Source organism: Scardinius erythrophthalmus (genome assembly GCF_964197995.2).
Source record: "Scardinius erythrophthalmus genome assembly, chromosome: 16".
Classification (NCBI taxonomy): domain Eukaryota; kingdom Metazoa; phylum Chordata; class Actinopteri; order Cypriniformes; family Leuciscidae; genus Scardinius; species Scardinius erythrophthalmus.
The window spans coordinates 28,899,973-28,912,938 of record NC_138236.1 but is presented as its reverse complement, the minus strand read 5'-3'; the positions used below and the strand labels follow the sequence as shown (position 1 = coordinate 28,912,938).

Here is a 12,966-nt window from a genome sequence, read left to right as displayed (position 1 = left end):
AGTGAAAACTGATAAACTTATGTTAATGTAAAAATATTTTGCCATGAGTTATTGACCACATTTTTCCCCAGTGTAGTTCATTGTAATGACATTGTGTTTTCCTCTTTTGTGCAATTTTACACAATACACCAACACTTGTATCTGTTCCCAAGGAAGTGGTGGCTGAAATATGTGCAGTAAGTGGACATTTTCTAACTTTCCAAAGGAAAGAAAGTATAAGACTTTGTAATGTCCATTTGTTTCCATTGCACTGAACAGTGAATAAAGCCTCTCAGATAACTGTCATATGGAGGAACTAGCCTACCTGCAAGTGCATAAATAACTTTACTTAATTTATACTTGTATGCTTTATGGCTGCAATATAAGTTGCAGGATTCCACATCTACAGAAAGGCCTACAGAAGAGTCTGCACAGACAGAGGAGACATAGGCCTACAGGTGGGCAGTGTGTAGCCAACTTTTTTTTATTTGTTGCATGAGGCATGTGTCTAATATCTCTTGTTGCACGCACTTGACCACTGGCTTTTCTTTACAAAGAACAATTGAAATAAAACTCAAGGAACTAAGCATATTTGTCTTTATTAAACATTTAATGAAAAGTGTTTTTTTTGGGGGGGCAATGTTGTGTAATATGGCACATTCAACAATGTCACAGGCCCTGTCAGGTGTGCAACCCTCAGACTTTTCAGACACTGAAATCTTCCCTTTAGTTAGCCAAAGTTCATTTCATTGTGTGCCCTTGTCCTGGCTAGAGCTGCATTGTAACTGGTTTGGGTCAGGGACACCTGTCTGCAGGCAAGGACATGTCATAATCACCTATGAAAAAATGCAGTTCTGTTAGGATCAGCATAAGTGTATGTAATACAGTGAGCTTGATATTTAATTGTGGAACTTTCCTTACCACTTTCAAATAATGTGGATAAATGTGAATCTCTGAAAATTCTCAAGTCATGCACAGATCCTGGCCATTTTGCTTTCACATTTGTGAAGATTTTAGTCAACTACCTTTTTAGCGCAATTTTCCACCGGACAAAATTGCGATTGTTAACTCATGATTTCTGTTCTGTCTGTGCACACCAAACTTGTACTTCTATCTACTCCTCAACCAGACCACCTAGAGACTTCGGGTTTTCGGCATTATGTTAAGGAAGGTCTAATCTCGGGAACGCACAAAAAAAATCCAGGAAATGATTTACTATCTCTTACGCCGCCTTCACACTGGCAGTTGAAATCAGCTCTGTAATACACAATACGCCCCCAGCGGACGTCGTACACAACGGTGAAAAGCGTCGGAAGCACTGATCTATATAGAATGACATTATATATATATATCGGATAGAAACCGTCCGTAGCCTTTCGCAAGAGTTCAATTTTTTTAACGCATCCGGATGGCCAACGGACACGATTTTTTTCGCACCGCACTCGTTCGCACCTGGTTCGGACCCATTTGCATGCGGTCTGCGAATCTCCATAGGAAATGAATGACTTCCGGTCGTTTCGCTGCCATATCGGAGCTGATTTCAACTGCCAGTGTGAAGGCGGCGTTAGTGTTGTGATCCCATGACGTCAGAAAATTGCGCTAAAACACTCACTGAGTTTTTATTACTTGTTTTTATTTGATATAATATTACTAATCTGGAATATTAAGAATCACAATAGTAACTGGGCTGCACATTTACATTGTGAATCCCCTTTCTGTTCACATAATCCCCTTCATTGAGGCCTTGATGGCAGTCTATAGTCTATGGTACCAATCACGTTAGTGAAGCCTGAGTGACATATCTGTAATCGGCATGGTCATGAGTGTATGATCTTCATAAAAAATTATGATAGCAAAAAAATAAAAAAATAAAAAATCTTTACAACATTGGGTCTTAAGTGGCTTGGAAATGCCACAAAAAAAACTAAAACTGTTTTTTAAACCTAAAAGCGACAAAAAACGACAATCTCACGAATCACGAGAAAAAAATATATATTTCTCAGAAAGTGCACTATCGCGCTGTGCTGGACTTCCCGTATCAGCTCCGCTTATGAAGCCGGGATCTAATCCTGTTAACATGAAATAAACCTGCTCCCGAGCAGGTTATTTTGCGCACATGTTGCTATGACAGCAAGTCCAGGATGAGCGTTGAAGAACCAAACAATCCAAGATCATGCCAAATCGCCAACAATCAAATCCAGCTAAGTGAGTTAGCGACGTACGAAGAACGGGCCCCAGATGTGTTCAGAATAGTACTGGCAACATCATCTTCCTCATCTACCTCATCTTCCTCATCTTCATAAGTTAAGAATAAATTTACAAATATTTGCTGATTTAATGTCGCGCATTCATTTGTGTTACTTAATATATTTTACCTTGCTGAATGGTTATGTATGTAACATAGTAATAGATGTTTTTAGGTAATGTTAATGGTTAATGATTCTATTCAAATGAATTTTCCACAGAAAAGAGTTTACCAGAAAAGAGTTAATGTTTGAAAAACATAAAAAAGTCCATATACAGAAATATATTTAAAAAGTTTTTTAGAACCAGATACATTTTTTTTTTCTCTTATGTGTGTTTTGGTGTCTTTTATCATATCTATCTCAGACCTCATTGGATTCTTATTGAAACAAATTATGTATTTTTGTCTAAAATACTAACAGTACAAACATTTCCCCTCACCTAAACCCACAAAAGACAGTACACTTTCTTTCTTTAAAAAAAAAAAACGAAACGAAAAGAACAAAGAAATACCATGCAACAAATAATTCAGAATCACATTCAGATCAATTTTGATTTGTTTTTTGTGTAATTAAAAAAAATGAAAGTCACAAAATATTGTTTTCATGAGTCCAACTCATACACATACCGTTGTCCTTTCTGACTGGGGCTGACTCTTTACTTTTATTCCATCCATGTCAGTGGCTGATGCCTTTTGAAGTCTTCATGGTCCAAAGTGTGACAGCCAAGATGAGTTTAGGAATCTTATAGTGACCTAAATGAAAGGGATGTCCAAAATATTTCATGGAGCTAAGCCTTTGATGCACTGTTCTCATCCGACTGTTGAATAGTGAGATTGAAAAAGATGAAGAAACCGAAGGACTTTACCACTGGGGTGGTAATTGAACGAGGAAGTATGAAAGAGAAATGAGAAAAAATAGGTGTGAACAGTGAACACTAACAGTAGGAAAAGTTGAGGGCTTAAGCACTTCTCTCTGCTGCTAATACCGACTACAATAACCAAAGTCCCCTCCATGCTGAACATTTGATTGGGTTAGCAAAGCTCTTGTCGAAAATCATTCTACAAGAGCTTTTTGAAACTGGAATGGAAAATTTAAGCAGCGTTGTGTGTTGTATGAGAAGTGCTGCAAAGCTGGTGTCAATGAAATATTTCTGGACTGGAAATTGATTCCTTACACAATCCTGCTTCACTATTCAAAATGACACAGTTATTATGAAATAGCATGTTTTTTTTATTGTTTTTTTTTATACAAATTATATCATCAGCATAACAATTTCAAAAATAATAATTTATATTAATTTTAATTACATTTATTGTAGACGTCAAAATCTGATGGTCCATGTTATTTGAAAATGTTCCAAAGAGCATTTTGTGTACATCAGTGGAAGCAATGAAATCTGAACTTCAGTAGTGATTCACAGTGATTTCAACTTTGACAAAAATAGATAGACAGACAGACAGACAAACAGACAGACAGACAGACAGACAGACAGACAGACAGACAGACAGACAGACAAATAAATAAATAGCTTAGAAGTTGTTGTTTTTGTGGTATCATCCTATTTACAGAATATCCACTATTGTTAATTTTTATTTATTTTTTATTTCTCTAGATCCTGGCAAATATCATAATTTTCATATGTGGGAACCTGGCAGGAGCATACCATAAACACCTGATGGAACTGGCGCTAAAGCAGACATATCAAGACACTTGCAACTGTATAAAATCACCCATCAAACTGGAGTTTGAGAAGCGTCAACAGGTTCAGTATCAGTTTTTCTCTCAGTTCTGAAGTCATGATTTATCAGCTGGCTATGGCTGAAGTTGAAAGACCTGCCAAACAGTCTCAAAAACTGAGATATTCCATATTTTCTTTGGCAAACCACTGAATGCTGATAGTGACTTAACATTGGGGAATTTAGCAGTGAACTAATACTGATAATACCAGAAATCTTTTGTGTTATGTGTTAGTTTGCTGAGAGAATGACAGAACTAGATTAGATTAGTGTAAAAATAATAGTCCCTCAACCTCCTTGACGTATCACTTAAGCTTAATGTTTATTTAATCTACATGCACATTTTTGCAAATGTCTTTATATTTTTGAAAGTACAGTATGTGTGTATATTGTACATTGCATGGGAGCTTGTAAATATTAAGTTTAATTATGGCTTCTTTTGTAAAGTCTTCTTTTTTTATGTAACTGCACGAAGAATGACTGAATAACTGAGAATTGAGAAACCCTTACATTCAATATAAATTAAATTATGCATTTACTAAGTAATTCCACATCTTACTTTTACATATAGATTTTTTTTGGGGGGGAAGTTTAACATATTTTAATTTCTACTCATATTACAGCAATCTCTGTAGGGGCGGTTCTAAGGTCAGTGGATATTCGGGGCTTTAGCCCAATCTAAAATTGAGTATTTTTATTTAAAGGAATGAATTGATTATAAATGCGATTTAAGGGAATAAAGAAAAAGAAAGGCTTATTGTATTAGTGAAATAATTTAAAGTATTTGCAAATAATATTTTATTTTTAAGTATGCATACATTCTCTCTACATGAATCAAGGAAATGATAGCATATTTTCAATTCAAAAAGGCAAAAAAAAAAAAATAATAATAATAAGTTGAATAATTTGCGTCACCGGATACTGTCAGTAGTTGAACATTTCTATTGTAAAAGAGTTGTCAAATATTAAATGTTTATCTACTTACATTTTTCCAGGCATTCGTTCACTGTTAACATCCTTCTGTGAACGGTAAGCTCCGCCTTCTTTAATCATTTTGACATTGATGTGCTAGACTGCGGAACTTTTAGTCATCCTAACAACAAACAGAGCAGTGTGTAATGGAATGCATCAGAGCAGCATCAAGAATATCAAATACATTGCAGCGAATCTCTTATTTGCATATAAGAATATAATTCCAAAAATAATAACAGGTTTGCGAAAAGTTTAGAACTCGGTGAGCTCGCGCAAAACACATCTTAAGCACAGCGACTCATTTAAATGCTCTAAAATACTTCAATGCTCAACACTGCTAAAGCACATTTTAAGTAGCCTACCTTTAATGCAAAGGGAAAAATGTAAATAAAACTGTATGCACTTTCAATGATTAGGTAATCGCGGCAGCTGTAATTTTATTCACATTTGTTTTTCTGATTAATTGTTTTGCTCTATGAGAAAGACAAGGAAACTAAATATTCGGGACTTTACTAAAAACATTCTGGGCTTAAGCCCCCTTAGCCCAGCCCTAGCGCCGCCCCTGAAAAAACTCCAAACAAACTTTTGAAATAAAATCAGTCCAGACCAACTTTATCTCTAAATTCACTAGAAAATTAGACCATCTAGGTTTCCATCGCCCACGTGACTGATACTGCTCCATTGGGCTGTGATTATGGGGCGTGCTTCAACCGAACCAGGAAAGACAATGCCTCTGCACTCAATTGGATAGACCTACAACCAATCAAAGCAACGGAGTAAGTGACGCATGTTCTTCATTAATTTTTCCGATCGACAAATGCCTTGATCGCGGTTCTCTGTTCCTCTTTTAAAATTAATGCGCTGTCGATATCTTCTATAACAGATGCGATGGTGGAATCTACACATCTCAATTCTCCAGTGGCAGTCATCTTTGTTGTAAACAAATTCAACCCAATCGCTCTTTGGTGACGTGGATGATTACATTACTGTTGATCATCTGTCCATCATCGTATAAAGCCCGCCCTGACAATTTGATTGGTCCGAACAGCTCTGGTTCGAGCATAGTTGCTCCACAACGGATCAAGTCCAGACCGAACTTCCCGACCTCAAATGTTGTGGGCGGGGCTAAGTTCGTCTTGCATCCAGGCTCGAGGATTGCACCACGTTCTAATGTCCAACCCGATCGCACGGCTAGACAAATCTTACAAAAACGACTTACGAATTTGTATGAATTAGCCACCTCGTAAAATATATACGAATTGCCATGAGATTGTGTTGTAATGTCACAAACTGCAGGTTTTGGTTTCGTTTTCATGAACTTTGCATTTGTTTCTCTTTGTTACCTGTTTTCATTTGTTACAGTTTCCCACCCCTTGTTTGTCTCCCTGGTTTTTGATTAAATCATCATCACCTGTTGTCATTTGAGTTCTATTACCTTGTGCATGTAATAGGGCTGCACGATATTGGAAAAAAAAATTACATTGCGATATTTTTTTCCCAACGATATATATTGCGATATTGCGAGCCATCAATCCAGGCTAAAGTCAATAATTACCATTCCATGATATTAATAATTTCACTAATAAGCAAGCTTCATTACAAGTGACAAAAAGGCCACTTAATATTTTATCCCAAAATTAGAATTCCAAAATCTCTCTCTCTCTCTCTCTCTCTCTATGTTTTCGGTGCTGATGCAGTGACGCATTCATGTAGAGTTAAATAAAAATTGCTGATAACTTCTGGATTTGAAATAAAAAAAATAGTGAGTATGTGTTTCTGGTAGGCTACAGCCGCGGATCAGTTAACCTACAAACTGCAAACGCAGTATATGTGAAAGCACTATCGCGTGCTGCTCCTGCAATATTGTAGTTCCAGGAAATTGGATAATGCAACACTGATTAAAATTAAGATACAATTAATACAAAACGAAATTCGCTTTAATGAAAGGCTTTGTGCTTTCTGTTTGAGGTCTCTGTGAAAGTTTTAAAGGTCCCGTTCTATGCCCCTTTTCACAAGATGTAAAATAAGTCTCTGATGTCCCCAGAGTGTGTATGTAAAGTTTGAGCTCAAAATACCCAACAGATAATTTTTTACAGCATGTTTAAATTGACATTTTTGGGGGCTCAGAAAAACGAGCCGTTTCAGTGTGTCCCCTTTAAATGCAAATGAGGTGCTGCTGGACAACACAGGGGGCGGAGCTTCATGAGCTCGTGCTCAGTCTGTCAGGAAAAATTCATCTCACGGAATGATGATAATATCAGAAACTCTCAGTAACGGCGTTCATTTCGAGTCGGACAATAATGCCTACAGAGTCAGATTGCTGTATAGAGATGAAACAGGTATGGTTTAGTAGTTTAATTACGGTTATTATAACGTATTTGTCATCTGCTTGTAGGCTATGTATCCATTATTTATTAATAGCCTACAAGTCTGCTGTCTGAATGATGATCAAACATGTACTGATGAGTTTAATAAAGTTTATTGTACATCACACAAAAGATGAAGCGTCAGTTTTACTTCAGAAAATCACCGTAAGAGCTGAGTAAACACAGTAGGCTAAGTTATAAGAAGTGCGCAAGTAGCCAGTAGAGTTGAGGGAGCATTCCTGTGGGCGGAGGTTAGTCAAGAAACGGTTCTGGTGATGTCACTAATGCAGGATGTAGAGGGGTGTAGTCCAATCGAGCCGTTTTTTGTAGTCAACTTCTGTTAAATAAAATATCTCGCTTGGCATTGAACTTTGAGCTTTATAATTTTACAGATATTATTTATGCTCTAACAGCAACATTACACACTAACTAAAGTTTGAAACATGGAATCGCATGCAATGGGACCTTTAAAGCAGTCTGTGCCGCTTTCATAACGGTCGCATTTATTTCCTCATAAATGCGAACACGAAAAATAAAAGACTTTTTAAAAAAGACAACCATCCACAACTTTATAACACTCCAGAAGAGTACCTCTTTTTGGTCAACATCCTCCTTTTTGTAGACGAAATAGTCCCAAATAGCTGATTTTGACTCGTGTTTACTGTGTGCTACCGTTCTCTTAAAGCAACAACATGTAACTTTTCAACCTTCATAATATATTTCCAAGACCCTTGTGATGGTACATCGACTTACAATAGGTTGAATGAGACGTCTGCCAGAGCCTGACGGGGTCTGTATCGCTTTTACTGGCACTATGTAACTTCGGGGTGCGGGTAGTAACCTGCGCTCAAAAAGAACTACAAAATTCGACTGCTTTACGGCATACGTCACTTCGCACAACACTTCCTCAAATGTGGCCAACCAGCGCGTTTGTTTTCGTGCGTCTGTTTTCGTCATGGCTGAAGCAGCAGCGAAACGTAAGAAGTCCAAGGTTTTGTCGGAGTAGAGTCGGAAGAGGAAAAGGGAGAGTGATAAACTGAAAGGCAGGACGAGGATCAATATGGGTCGAGCATTTGCTCGCTGGCGTTAGCTTATGGAGGAGGAGTGTTACCAGACCGATGCTGACTTGGCCGTCATGCTGTTGAACTAGTAGGCTAAGTAACTGTAAATTGCTTGCATACTATCTTTAGTTTTTCTAATCTGTTGTCTGCCTGGCTACGTTACGGAAACTATCTGGTCCTCCATTTATTTATCTTCATGAATCAGCTAGTAGATGAGCGAATTATCAATCTGGTAGCTAGTAAACACTAACATGCGTTAGTTTTAGATGGTTAGGATGCTATCGCTATTATTCTCGTTCAGATTTGAGCATTGTAATCGACATGCAAATCGCAAATGTTTGAGTTAAAATGTTTAGTCTACTAAATATGTATAAATTATAAAAGGAGGAAGATTAATAATATTATCATTGCCCATATGAAAAGAAGCCTACATGCTTCATATACAGTAACCGTAAATCATTTTACGACAGCGGTAATGGACAATTCCGCTTCCAACCTGTAGGGTGACCGCTGAGGAAAAGTTCCATGTTGTTGCTTTAATACACTAGGTGCTACTACCCTTCACATCACATGTTCCGGCGATGTGACTATCGCTCATTCGCACATCGCGATGTCGATATTAAAACAGAATATCGTTCAGCCCTAGCATGTAAGTTCCTCTTATACATTCAGTTAGTGTCTAATATTGATCATGTGAACGTGTAAATGTACGCTCATTTGTTTATGCCATACACGCTGTTAGAAAGCCTTTCGCCATTATGGATTACTTAAAGGTGCAGTAAGTGATTTCTGAGAAATAATGTTGATATTTCAAATCACCAAAACAAAGACGCCCCTACCCAAAAGGATTGCACCCCTACCTTTATAGCTCCGCTCTCAAACTCACGAACATGCTATGCAACACAGGCACCTCCCCCTAATGAGTACACCCTTACTGCTGATTGGCGACAAGTGTGTTGTGGCGCTTGGTACGATCCACTTTCAACAGTGTTTCTCAGAAATCGCTTACTGCACCTTTAAGATTGCTTTATTAAAGAACCTTTTGTTTATTGGAACCCGTTTGAACATTTTTCATCATCCTCAAAATAACATGGCCAGCTAGGAACTGTCAAGAGGAAAATTACATCAACATCCCAGCAAGCAATTTTAAGATTAAAAGATGTCTAATATCCGTCCAAAACAGCCCTGACATCTAGGCTAAAACAAGGCAAAATTTGGGCTGTCAGTGAAAATTTAATAGACGTCTAACCATAGCCCAAGGATAGACTCATTAATTAGATAACAACATGTCAAAGAAATGAAACCAAACACCTTGTAATCACTGTTGACTGATCTCACAAGTCATTTTGGCAAAACAACAACAACATGTAACTAAATTCAAGGTTATTTTGGCTAGAAGTGGGTAACTCTACTTACGGACGATTATATCGGGTCTATAGTTAACCTGGATGGTGAAATGACGGCTATTGCTTACTGGGATTCTCCTGATTCACTTTATAAAAGAAGCCATATTAAAGGGGGGGTGAAATGCTATTTCATGCATACTGAGATTTTTTACACTGTTAAAGAGTTGGATTCCCATGCTAAACATGGACAAAATTTCAAAAATAAAGTTGTACGTTTGAAGGAGTATTTCTGTGGCAAAAATACTCCTTCAGGTTTGTCACAAGTTTCGGAAAGTTTTTTTCGAGTATGGGCATGTGTGACATCAGATGGGGCGGAATTTCCTTATACGGGTCCTAAGTGCACTTCTCCCGGAAGGGCGCGTGTGCACCCGTAGACCAGAGCGAGAGAGCGAAAGCAGTACGCCCATCAAAGCGCTGTGCTCGGCTTTAGGGAAGTATTTGCCGGATTTGCAGATCGTCTAATGCTTAAGGATGGAGCAGTCCTAACGATAAAGGTTCACGGTCGTGCGTTGGAACCGCAGGCGGTGAGTAAAACTGCTTCAAATGTCTGTGTGTTGTTAGCTATCGGCGCGTAAGCACAGCAAGTAAACAGTGAACAGCGCTCGTGATTCTTTAGCTCCGCCCACACAGCACGCCTCCAGCCGCTCGTTTTTTTCCGGAAAGACTCGGTACAGCCTATCTTTCTTTTATAAATATAATAAAACTAAAGACTTTTTGGAGATATAAAGGATGCAGTACTACTTTATAGGTACTCAAGATTAACATGAGATTGACTGAAACTGAGTGTTTCACCCCCCCTTTAAACAACATTTACAAGCTTCCAACAATAAACATACTGTATAATGTACTTTCAAATATATGAAAACATTTGCAAAAATGTTTATGTAGATTAAATAAACATTAAGTTTGCATGATACATCATAGGGGGTTCAGAGACTATTATGTTATCAGTTATCACACCTATTAGAGACACAATGTTTTTAAAATTGATTTGTCACCTAGACTTTCACTACTTTGTCCATATGTTTGACATTATGTTCTCCGTGGGTCCTCTTTGAAATACTGCAAACCTTTGCGGTCTCCTACTCTCAGCCCAGTTGCTACCGAATGGAAACCGGGACGCTTCTGTGATGTTGGTTTTCAGCTCCCAGTTTAAACAGGGCCACAAAGGCAGATGGTGTGACTGAAGCCCACTGCTGTCTCTGTGAAGTTTAAAGGCCGCTGCTGGTGTATTGGCTGTCTTCCATCAGACTATGCTCTGCAAGAGGTCAAACATTGCCTCCCTGGACTTCTCTGGATTAACCTCTTAAGAATATCCTCTCAGGCTGTGGGTGATGAATTGTGCTCTCCACAGCTCAGTGGTCTCAGTTGTGGTGTTTTCTGCTGTTGATGTTATTGCAGTAGATCCTAGATTCATCGTATAGCACATTAATTAGTGGAAAAAAGGATAATGATGCATTTGTCACAGCTCAAATTAATGTATATGGCTTTTATGTAGATGCTAATAAAATGATCAGGTTTTTAAAATGATTTTTATGAGTTCATTATGGTTGATTAGGGGAAATGTACCAGACCTATTGGGCAATTAACCTTCTTTTGCTTGTAGAACAGAATCAAGCTAACATAAGCTTTCATAATGACCCTCCAGACTGTCCCTGTTTGATCTAATTAAACTCATTTACACTTTATGCCTAGTGGGGAAATCGAAATTGAATTGAAAACTTTAATGTGGTAATCTTAGTTTTTTTTTCTTTTCAAAAAAGTCCACCGTAACCCAATTATATCAGTCCCAGATGAATTTCACATTACCTGCCTTTGACATGAATTTTCACAAAAATGTGCTAAGGTATAATTTGAAGACATCCAGTGAGCTAATATAGCAGATTTTGAGAGAGGCATTTAGATGAATATGTAAATATGTGCTGCAGGGTTTCCTCTTAATAACAAAATAATCACCCAACAAAATTGAGAAAACATCAAGCATTTTTTAAATAAAGGATAAGAAAAGCATCTGATCGTCATAGCAACGTTTGCATGAGATCTGCAATTCAGCACTCTAGTAGTCACGTCACGTTTAATTATATAGCAATTTTGTCATGGTTTCACAAGGCTCCACCACTACGGCCACTCAAAGATTACAGGCTGTGTCTGAAATCACCCCCTTATACCCTTAAATAGGGCACTTTTTTAAGGGACGGCCATTTGTTGTGATGTCCGAAACCATAGTGGATATTATTGAGTGCACTCATTCAATCCCACAATGCACCACAATAACAAGTGTACATTCGATGTACACTCAACGGCTAGATAATACCCATAATGCACTGTGAGAGTCACGTGCTGAGCGTCTCGCCAGGAGATGGTGCCGCAGCTGAATCAAATCAGCCATCCATTTTCCAAACCACGCTGGTCCAGCATAATATAAATTCATTTGTTACTAAATTGTTAAATTAAGGTTTATATTCCATGTCAGAGTTCAAGATAAATCTTTTCATTACTACTGGAGCAGCCAGTTTACTACGTTTCAAATGATTATTAAACAGCAAACACAAACTATGCAAAATCAACAGCCCTTCTGTCGCACTAAGTGTCTGAATTCACTCTTCGTTTTCATCAACTCCAAGTGGACTATATTAATGGAGTAATGTAGGGAATAGTGAATGAGGGTAGGGGGCGATTTCGAACACAGCAACTGAATCCAGAATTCTAGCCAGCCACACCTGTTCCTTATCACTGCACTCATTATCCTCCCTATATACTGTACACACACACACACACACACACACACACACACACACACACACACACACACACACACATTCATCTCCTTCATCGTCTGGTCTCCAATGTGGAAAAGGACTCATAACCCGTGCTACTTACCTGGGCTGCGTTTCCCAAAAGCATCGTAAGCCTAACTTAGGCTCAGACAAGCCTAACTTATGGTTCAATTTAACCTCTATCTCCGAGTCTGGTATCTGTTACAACTTTATACAATAGATTGCTTACAATCAAGCAGCTTTACCATATTAAAAATGAAAATCAGTGTCTCATTTGTCATATCAGTACAAGATCATTTTCTACTATAAAGCAGCTCTCCAGTGTGTTCATGTTTTCACTTGCACATATCGGACCTCCATGGACTCAACAGAAGAAACTTCGTCCTGATTTTGCTTGAAATTATGTCACATCAGTTCTTCGAT

At 38.0% G+C, this 12,966-nt stretch overlaps 1 protein-coding gene across 1 annotated transcript in view; it reads left to right on the top strand.

Moving 5' to 3' along the window:
* Positions 1-12,966, top strand: part of adcy2a (adenylate cyclase 2a) — a 207,921-nt gene that overhangs the window by 158,846 nt on the left and 36,109 nt on the right. Inside the window, exon 4 of the mRNA XM_081387821.1 lies at positions 3,838-3,987. Coding sequence (XP_081243947.1) covers positions 3,838-3,987 — 150 coding nt within the window. The remainder of the gene's footprint in view (positions 1-3,837; positions 3,988-12,966) is intronic.